A 10,031-nucleotide genomic window follows, 5' to 3' on the forward strand; every position below is an offset into this window, starting at 1 on the left:
CTGGCTTGGACCCCTCTAAGACGTCTGTGGACGTGCAGAACGGGTTCAAAATCTGAACGTCTAAAATAAACTTTCATTCTGGCTCCTAATTGGATGTCTTTGGACGTCCGAAAAAGACAAAAAAGACGTCTAAAAGACATCTTCTAGACGTGTCTTTGCTCAGTGGGTAAGAAGGGAAAATCTTATGACACATGGCATACACCATCAAACCTAAAGAAAGTATCAACAGAAAATATGGAGATATGGAGCTCACACGTGAGTGGTTCAAAGGTACAACAGTGTCAAGGTTGTCAACTTTGCTCTAAGAAAAAAAAAAACTGAAATGCAGAATTGCGGGAAGACATTACATATTAACCAAACTGCAAACATTCAAAGATCAATACTAGCTGGCTTATATTAGTGTACATTAGGTTTATCCAGGTCGCAAAAGAGCATGATGACATTACAATACACAATAGTATAATATATACAGCGTGTATAGTAACTGTATCACTATGGCACTAAATTATGCCCTCCTTTAAAGTTGCATAATAATGAGAACATACTAAATTTACTGTAAAAGTATGTTCAAATGCTAGAATTCTTATGGGTCTGTTTTACAACATATTACAGTATAGAGCTACACTGGATAATCTAGTAACATAACATATCATACTATTTCCCTCTGAGATGCAAACTTGAGTGAGATTAAACTTTTTGTCTTCATGTAAATTTGAAATAGCTACTTTTTTTCTTCAAATAAAACATCTAGTTAACTAAAGGTAAACAGAGACTTATTTGGTTCTTGCACATGGGAGGCGGGCCGGATGTTGAAATATGTCTTGTGTGATTGGACGCGGTGAGCCTTTATATGCTTGAATAGCCTTTGAGAGACTTTTAGTAAATTCAAGGGCTAGGATCATCTTATCATTGCTGTGGATCATTTGGATAGTCATGAGTGGATGTCCATATTTTGAGAAGAGGCACTTGTAAGTCATTAATCCTAATATGCATTTTCAATTTCTATCAAATTTCTGCTATCTAAAATCAAATAATTTCAAATACCACGTGATTGGATTTGTGACTCCAAATCATTGTCGTTATTAATGATCATGGTTTAAGGCAACCGTTTTAGAAAAACACTTGTGTGAACCATGGAAAATGTCTGTTCTTATCCCAGGTTGTTCAAAAGCAACCCTCCTCGGAAGGACGATGAACATGATGCCTCTCAGGCAGGTGTCAACAAAGCCAGCAAAGGCGGCATCATCTATGGTGACTACCTCCAGGTACACAACCTTCATCTAAGTCCATAACCCTTCATTCTCATCAGTATCTATCTCATCAGTCAAATGTGCAAGCAGGATTGAATGGCAGCTGTAAATGTTCTTTTGGTGATTTGCAGCTGGACAAGGTTATGACAGCTCAGGTTCTTCAGAGTGAACTGAAAGGCAACAAGATACACGATGAACATCTTTTCATTGTCACCCATCAAGGTAATAAAAAAAAGCATGTTCATGGTCAAACATTTAAAATGTTTGGAAAAAATGTTCAATGGTCATAATGCGAAGTTAACCTGCTTCATTGCATTGTATTGCAAACATGTATGGCATGAATATGAACATAAGGTACCTGTGTATTTCAGCATATGAACTCTGGTTCAAGCAGATTCTTTGGGAGCTTGATTCAGTGCGAGAGATTTTCATCAGTGGACATGTGAGTAATTTCATGTATTTACGAATAACATTTCTGAGAAATACGAATTACTCATATTGATTACCGTGAACATCTACCGTGTTTATTTGCTCAGTCTAAAATGGAGAATTGTGCAATTTAACAAGATAAGAAGTTGATCCATACACAAATAAACTGATATCATAATGTTGAAACTGAAGCCACAATGTTGGGTAACAGTGTACTTTTAAAAACAAAGCAGGCTTATAGGTTATAGTTCTGCTGTAAGGATTCCTGACCTACTTCTTTATGGTAATGTTCCAGGTCCGTGATGAACGCAACATGTTGAAAGTCAACACGCGTATACACAGGATTGTTATGATCTTCAAACTGCTGGTGGACCAGTTTTCAGTCTTAGAGACAATGACGGCCTTGGATTTTTTTGACTTCAGGTCAGCAAATAGACAACCTTTGATTACCTTTACCTTAAAATCATAAATCTTTAACCTTATTAAAAAAAAAAGTGACCCACTTTACAATTGTGCTCTCATTGCTGTTTGTATTGATGTGTGTTCACGTGGGTGTGTGTGTGTGTGTGTGTTTGTGTGCGTAGGGAGTACCTGACCCCTGCCTCCGGCTTTCAGAGTCTTCAATTCCGACTGTTGGAGAACAAGATTGGGGTCCCAGAAAACCTGAGGGTCCCTTACAACAGACGCCATTACAGGGACAACTTCAAAGGCCATGAGAACGAGATGCTGCTTTGCTCAGAGAAGGAGCCTGCTCTTCTGAAACTAGTGGAGGTGCGTGAGCAGACATGCTAACATAGATTAATGTCAATGCCATCTCACACTTATGTAATACATGAAGTCTATTTAAAATCACACATGGTACCCTTTGTGGTTGTACAATTGTGCTGGTTGTTTAACACGATATTCACAATCACAACACAGATGTTTGTGTGAGTGTCTGCTGGACAGAGGTAATGATATGTGTTGTCTTATCCAGCAATGGCTGGAGAGAACCCCTGGTCTTGAAGAGAAAGGCTTCAACTTTTGGAATAAGTTGGAAATCAATATTTTTGATGGGCTAAGACAGGAAAAAGAGAAAATTGAGGTATGGTCTGACTGATACTGTATCAAAAGCTACCCAATACAGGAATGTACCTTTGATTGTACCATAATGGATTGAATTAGGTCATATGTGCTGTACTTAATATCTATATGTGACAGTTAATGGAAGATTCTGAGGACAAGGAGGAGATAATGGCTGAGCTGACTAAGCAGAAAGAGATGTTCACTTCACTGTTCGACGAGAAACGACATGAGCACCTTTTGAGCAAAGGTGAGTACGTTCATATCTGGGATATACATGCACTACACACTTATAATCACTGACCTGAAGAAATCTGCTGCAGTGCTATCTCCGCTGGTCACCTGTTACTAAGAAACCTAATCAATATAGGTTTGAGATTACAGAGATAAAAAGTAAACACATCTAATAAAAAAAAGTCACAGTCTGTCCTTTGTGTTTGACCAGGTGAGAGACGGCTCTCTTACAAAGCTCTACAAGGAGCTCTGATGATCTACTTCTACAGGTACAGTAAGAAGGTCTTCCAGTTCCATTCATCTTATGTTATACAGTAGCCACAAGTGTAATTGTTCTTTAATATTTTAGACCTTTCTTTCAGAGAGGAGCCCAGGTTCCAGGTGCCTTTCCAGCTCCTCACCTCCCTGATGGACATTGACACCCTCATGACAAAATGGAGATGTAAGCTTATGCAGTCATGACATACTGAACTGGAACCAATCCGTTAATGTCCCTAAATCTCCCTCACACAAATATTTCACCAATATGTCTTGCTAGAGACTGCACTTTCTTCCGAAAGGCTCAAGAGAATTACAGCTTTTGCAGGTCAACCACTGACCTGAAAATGTTGTAACAACATGTTTCATATTTGTCCCTGTGTCCCAGATAACCATGTGTGCATGGTGCACAGGATGATTGGCAGCAAAGCAGGCACTGGAGGATCATCTGGCTACCACTACTTGCGCTCTACAGTCAGGTATGTTATTTCCTGTGTATTGTAATGATTTATCACACTGACAGTGTTGCAGTGTTTCACTGCAGTTCACTTCTATTGTCATGATGGTGGTTGTTGATGGTATCTAAGCACTTTACAGTAACAGTTCTACTAATGTAGAGTCACCTGTTGATTTATAATGTTTGACTCAATTGAGGTGTCTTTTTTTGTACAAGTGACCGCTACAAAGTGTTTGTGGATCTGTTCAACCTGGCTACATTCCTGGTGCCTCGCCATTGGGTGCCCAAGCTGAACCCCAATGTGCACACATTCCTCTACACAGCCGAGTACTGTGACAGCTCCTACTGCAGTAGTGAGGACTCAGACTAGTGGGCATTTCAAATTGTCTGTCTGGATTCCTCTCCATCATTTTGCTATTCTGAGAACTCAGGTACTGTTCGGGGGAAAGCACTATGGCAGATGCATTATTATACAGCACCTGTCAATTGTGCTATACAATCTGTCAACTTTTTAGTGCCAGTGAAGAAAAGGAGGCCACTGTAGACTATTGAGATGTCGCCTAAAGCTTTAGTGGCATGGGTGCTGTTCTGTGTCTCATCAATGCCATCATACTGGACCATCAAAACCAAAATGGGTGAAATATGTACATATTGTTTATACAATTAAAAGTGTTGTAGCCTATAATGTTAATAGCATTTTCTACCATATTTATGTAGGGAATTAAGTAATATCTGTAAATACATAATAATCGTGATGATAAACACTGGTCCTTCACTTATTTTATTGTAGACTAGTAACCTACTGTACCATGTTTTTGTAATATTATTATATTATATTATTATATTATAATTCTGTGAGTGCAATGGGTGTTTTTATGTGATTTAATTGTCAGACTTTATGTTCAACAGCACACAATGTGCATGCACGTGAGTATGTTTTAATAAATTCCATACATTTTAATTGCTTTGAGCTTTGTTTTCATAAAGTTTTATTCAGGGTCAGTTCACCTGAAAAAGGTCTGCACACCGAAATGTCCTATTAAGTTTATCTGCAAGTGAAGTAGACAGTGTGCAAGAACTTTTCATTTCATTGACTTAAATGTATTGACAAAAATATGTTCAACAGCACACACACCTGATCATAAAGATATGTTATTGGTCCAGTATAATAATAATGTGTGCATGTTTTAATAAAGATACATTGAGCCTTGAGCATTGTTTTCAGAAAATGTTTTTGATTTGATTGACTTTGGCAGTTATAAATTCCTGAATTTCTTCAGTAGCTACTAGCTACCTGTGCAATTTGTCCTCACTGGTCACAGAAAGACTCCAGCCACACAATCTGCAACACCTAGAAGAGGAATAAGAACAGGGATGAGCACAATTTGTAAATTAAAACTTTTGACAAATAAAGCAACAGTTTTCCTTTCAATTTTACCAGCCAAAATTAAATAAAACAGATATCAACAGTAGTAGGCGATCTTACATTAGTGGATACTATATCTAGTGTGTGTATTAAAAAAAATACAAAATAAACATACTGTGTGCACTGCCAATTTTCAAACAGGTGCACCTTAGACTCTTTGAAACAGATGATGAGCATGAAAATAACTCAATATTATGTCCACCCTTAGCTTCAAGACCAAAACAACACTTGGCATGAGAGTAGGCCTACGTGAGTTCAAACTCACCACAAACATTGCCTCCAATTTTTATGTAAACATAACCTTCATTACCCCACGATGTTCCCCATGTGTTCTGCGCTATCCAGTATGGAATATCACCTAAAACAAACAGGCCAGATCAGGTCACCTAAAACGGACAGTCATGGGTGGGTGTACCTCTGCACCAAAACATATTATTTTGTATGTCTTTGTGTAGGTGTGTACTGTGTAGTACCCCTAGTATCATAACCAACGATCAGCACGGCGTGATTGGCCTGGTGGCTGGAGCAGTGGTGCTGAATGATACCACCCATGTAGTCCTGCCAGCTGATGGCATCCACTGTCACGACCAGGGGTCCCCACTCCACAAGCCTGATCTTCATTGCCTCCTCCTGGCCACTGGTGACAAGACACATTTTATTATCTGACTTTTAGCTATTTGTATTATTCACATACTATTACCATGTGTAATTTGGTTATATGAATGCTTTTTTAAGGGGGGGGGGCAGAGGGGGACATAAGCCTTGTTGAAGAGGCTGATGGCCGTGGGGAAGAAGCTGTCTGTGGTGTGCAGACGTGGTCCTGATGGACCCCAGCCTCCTGCCTGACGGGAGGGGCATGAAGAGGTTATGGCCAGGGTAGGAGGGGTCGGCAATCTTCTTGGCCCGCTTCAGGGTCCTGGAATTGGACCAGAAGGGAGGGCAGGTTGCAGGCGATCAACTTCAGCACGACATGCATCATCAGCACGACATTTTTCCCTGTCCTTGGCTATAGGACTACCAGATGGTGATGGAGGAGTGGGGATGGACTCAATGATGGAGGTGTAGAAAAGTACCATAATTTCCTTTGGTTGACCAAATTTCTCGGTCAACCAAAGAACAGGAAGTCGGTGATCCACCTGCAGGTAGATTTGGGCACGTGCTGGGAAAGCTTGTACTCCAGTGAGTGGGGAGATGGTGTTGAAAGCAGAGCTGAAATCCACAAACAGGATCCTGGCATAGGTGCCTGCGTGTTCCAGATGCTGAAGAATGTAGTAAAGGGACATGTTTATTGTGTCCGTGATATCCCAGGGTGACCTTGTGAGGAAAAACTTCTAGAATTATCTCTCGCCAAAACCTTTTCGGTGGGATCACCATCGCTGCATACAGTATACTGTATGCATCATATTTTAGTTTCAACATGTAACAGGAATCATTGAAGCTTTTCAACAGATATCCAGAAAGATTATATTGGGAAACAAACTACGTCATATGAAGAGATGGTGGGTAGTAACATGTGCATAGCAAACAAGAGCTATTGACCTCTGTGTTATTGAGCCATCTATGCCCTATCGTATGTTGACTTAGTAAACAGGAAGGTTTGGCCCCAAAGCCCTGCCCTATTTATCTCAATCTATTTGAAGCCCAGTCAAGAATGTTAATGTTTAGCTGTAGCCACTTAACATAAATATGCTGAAATGTTCCTACGTACTTGAAATCATATGCGGCAAAGTCTTTTACAGTCACACCATCATGTGACTGGGAGAAAAAATGGCACATTCCAGTCTGAGCTTTGTATGTGTATTCTGACCCCTGCACCAATTTCAATCTGGTCTGAAAGGCAATAACAGACCAAATGTATTTTAATACCCAGACGTGAGTTGACTCAACCTCTAAAATGATGTCCATCACTTGTATTTCCGTCTATGCAAAATGACCAGTGAATGAAATACACTGTTGGGATAGAAAAAGCCAAAGAGGGTTTAACAGACCTGCTTCAGCCAGGCCAGGGCCCTGGTGGTAGAGCCTCCATTGCAGCCGTGGTTCCTGTAGGAACAGTCAATGACTTGCTGTACACTAAGCTGTTGCAGTGGATGGCCTGTGATGGCATGGACAGACTGGACGGCCCCAACGACACTGAACGCCCAGCAACTTCCACACTGCAAGACAATACAGTATAACACTAAAAACCTTGGAGCCATACAGTTAATTTTTTCCATATAAAACATTTTCCATATAAAACTGTCGTTTTGGTATGGCAGGGTATACCTCGCACCATACCTTGCCCCCCCTTGGGCATATGTATGCACAGTATGTGGGTCAATGACATACTGTATATGTCATTCAGTGCAACAGTGAGTGTTTTTTCAAAAAATGTGGTATTCAAAATAAAATAGACAAAAGGCAAAAGAGCTGTGCGCACATCCAACCTTAGTAGGCCAGGTGCTGGATGAGTACATACGGGAGAAGAGAGGAGAGATCCGCACACTGATATCTCCTGGTTCACTTTATTGAAAATACAGTACATGCATGCTTTCAATAAAGTGAACCGGGAGATATCAGTGTGCAGATCTTTCCTCTCTTCTCACGTCATTAAAAATAAAATAGTCATTTTTTCCGGGTGGTTGTATTTCTGCCAGTCTATGCATGGATATAGAAACTTGTGATTATGAAAAAAAAGAATTTTTGGGGAGGGGGCAGTCAGCATTGTACTGAATGGCATGGGACACCTTTACGTCATTGACCCATGTATGTACAGGTATGTTGTATGTATGCACATTTGTATGCATGTATGTATGTATGTATGTATGTATGTATGTATGTATGTATGTATGTATGTATGTATGTATGCATGTATGTATGTATGTATGCATGCATGCATGCATGCATGCATGCATGCATGTATGTATGTATGTATGTATGTATGTATGTTTGTACACTATTTGGACAAAAGTATTGGGCCACTACATTACATTACATTACACCTACAGGAGCTTTTATGACATCCCATTCTAAATTCATAGGCATTCATATAAAGTTGGTCCCCCCTTTACAGCCATAACAGCTTCCACTCTTCTGGGAAGGCTTTCTATAAGATTTTGGGGTGTATCTGTGGGAATTTAAGCCCATCCAGAAGAGAATTTGTGAGGTCAGACACTGATATTGGACGAGAGGGCCTAGCTCGCGATCTCCATCCTAGTTCATTTCAAAGGTGTTTGATGGGGTTGAGGTCAGGGCTCTGTGCGGGCCAGTCAAGTTCTTCCACACCAGCCTCACCCAACCATGCATTTATGGGCCTTACTTTGTGCACTGGGGCACAGTCATGCTGGAACAGAAAAGGCCCTTCCCCAAACTGCTCCCACAAAGTTGGAAGCATAGAATTGTCCAAAACGTCTTGGTAAGAGGAAACATTTACCTTCACTGGAACTAAGGGGCCTAGGCCAACCTCAGAAAAACAACCCCAGACCATTATCCCTCCTCCACCAAACTTAAAAGTTGTCACAATGCAGTCAGGCAGGTAACGTTCTCCTGGCATTCGCCAAACCCAGACTCGTCCATCAGACTGCCAGATAGAGAAGCATGATTTGTCACTCCACAGAACACGTTTCCATTGCTCCAGAGTCCAATGGCGGTGCGCTTTACACCACTCCATCCGACGCTTGCCATTGCACTTGGTGACTTGCATGCAGCTGCTCGGCCATGGAAACCCATGCCATTAAGCTCCTGGCGCACAGTGTTTGTGCTGATGTTAATGCCAGAGAAGATTTAGAGCACTGCAGCAGAGCGTTGGCAATTTTTACACACTATGCGCCTCAGCACTCAGCGACTGCGCTCTGTAACTTTTTGTAGTTGGAACTATCACGAGGTCTCGCCTTGACTCTTAAAAAGATTAGCAGAAGAGCTTTAGTAGGCATAGCTTCCTTTTTGTTAATATTAGATTGGGGTAAAATCAAAATGATTATGAGAACGCTTGAAAACGTAATCAACAAGGGACAGCTCCACTAACGATGTACCTTACGAAGTACCTTAGAATGTATCTTAAGACACCCACTAAGGGATAGTCTGAGAAACACTTGTAGGAAAAACTGTCCCTTCGCCAAGGTACTGTATACCTTAAGAAGCGCCGTAGATCGCCAAGGTACATCGTAAATGTGAAATGCGGCCCAACTCCAGTGGAGAGAATGTAGCGAAATTAACTTCCTGAACCGAAGTAAAAACAAAAGTGGGCGGTCACAGTTGCGCTCTATAAGGTGCAAGTTGGCATGTGCTGCATTAGCATATTGTTATGTTGGTGAGTGAATCACAGGAGATGCAGCGCTAATCCGATAAGTGACCACTGGCAATGGCTACAGCAATATATCCCAAAGTACCCCAAAGTACCATAAAATACCCCAAAGTATACCCTAAAATGCCACAAAGTATCACAAAATACCCCAAAGCACCTCAAAGTTCCCCAAAGTTTAGCTCAATGTACCATAAAATACTGGCTCAGAGGTAGAGCAGGTTAACTAATGATCATATAGTCAGTGGTTTGGTCAATGGTTTGAATCCCAGCTCCTTCTGTTCACGTGCCAATGTGTCCTTGGGCAAGACAAGACACTGAACCCCAAATTGCTCCCAATGAGCAGGCTAGCACCTTGCATGGCTGGCTGCCATTGCGCTGTGAGTGCATGTGTGAATTGGTGAAGGAGAGGCAATTATAAAGCTCTTTGTGCAGGTAGGAAAGCGCTATAGGCTATATGTGCAGTCCATTTCCCATTTCCAAAGTACCACATATTTTCAGTGTTAAGATAACGCTGCCGACAGATTTCCACCCAGTCTGTCCATTGATAAGGGGTTGTTTTTCTCTGTCTCTTTTCGCCTGGAAATATAATTAAAGAAATCTTCACTCAATGATTGTTTGCTTTTTAATTGTTAG

At 41.0% G+C, this 10,031-nt stretch overlaps 2 protein-coding genes across 2 annotated transcripts; one reads left to right on the forward strand and one right to left on the reverse strand.

Moving 5' to 3' along the window:
• The first annotated feature begins 821 nt into the window (after positions 1-821).
• tdo2a (tryptophan 2,3-dioxygenase a) lies at positions 822-4,902 on the forward strand. The gene is made up of 12 exons (XM_084448790.1): positions 822-968; positions 1,160-1,265; positions 1,382-1,472; positions 1,622-1,692; positions 1,975-2,102; positions 2,264-2,450; positions 2,656-2,763; positions 2,880-2,991; positions 3,187-3,244; positions 3,338-3,417; positions 3,622-3,712; positions 3,907-4,902. Exons 1-12 carry the CDS (start codon positions 934-936, stop codon positions 4,058-4,060), a joined length of 1,221 nt encoding a protein of 406 aa, XP_084304916.1. The 5' UTR covers positions 822-933; the 3' UTR covers positions 4,061-4,902.
• A 104-nt stretch (positions 4,903-5,006) lies between these two features.
• ctso (cathepsin O) lies at positions 5,007-8,437 on the reverse strand (the record flags this gene model as incomplete). Its single annotated transcript, XM_084449110.1, has 7 exons — positions 5,007-5,041; positions 5,382-5,474; positions 5,590-5,753; positions 6,825-6,946; positions 7,105-7,272; positions 7,543-7,558; positions 8,415-8,437. 7 exons carry the CDS (start codon positions 8,435-8,437, stop codon positions 5,007-5,009), a joined length of 621 nt encoding a protein of 206 aa, XP_084305236.1.
• Between the last annotated feature and the right edge of the window lie 1,594 nt (positions 8,438-10,031).

The sequence above is a fragment of the Borostomias antarcticus genome (genome assembly GCF_949987555.1).
Source record: "Borostomias antarcticus genome assembly, chromosome: 14".
Taxonomy (NCBI): Eukaryota; Metazoa; Chordata; class Actinopteri; order Stomiiformes; family Stomiidae; genus Borostomias; species Borostomias antarcticus.

Excerpts from the sequence above, each read along its gene's own strand:
- tdo2a (XM_084448790.1), top strand. The coding sequence starts at position 934 with ATGAGTGGATGTCCATATTTTGAGAAGAGGCACTT. Across the intron at positions 2,103-2,263 it reads TTGGATTTTTTTGACTTCAG|GGAGTACCTGACCCCTGCCT; the intron begins GTCAGCAAATAG and ends TTGTGTGCGTAG. Across the intron at positions 3,713-3,906 it reads TACTTGCGCTCTACAGTCAG|TGACCGCTACAAAGTGTTTG; the intron begins GTATGTTATTTC and ends TTTTTGTACAAG.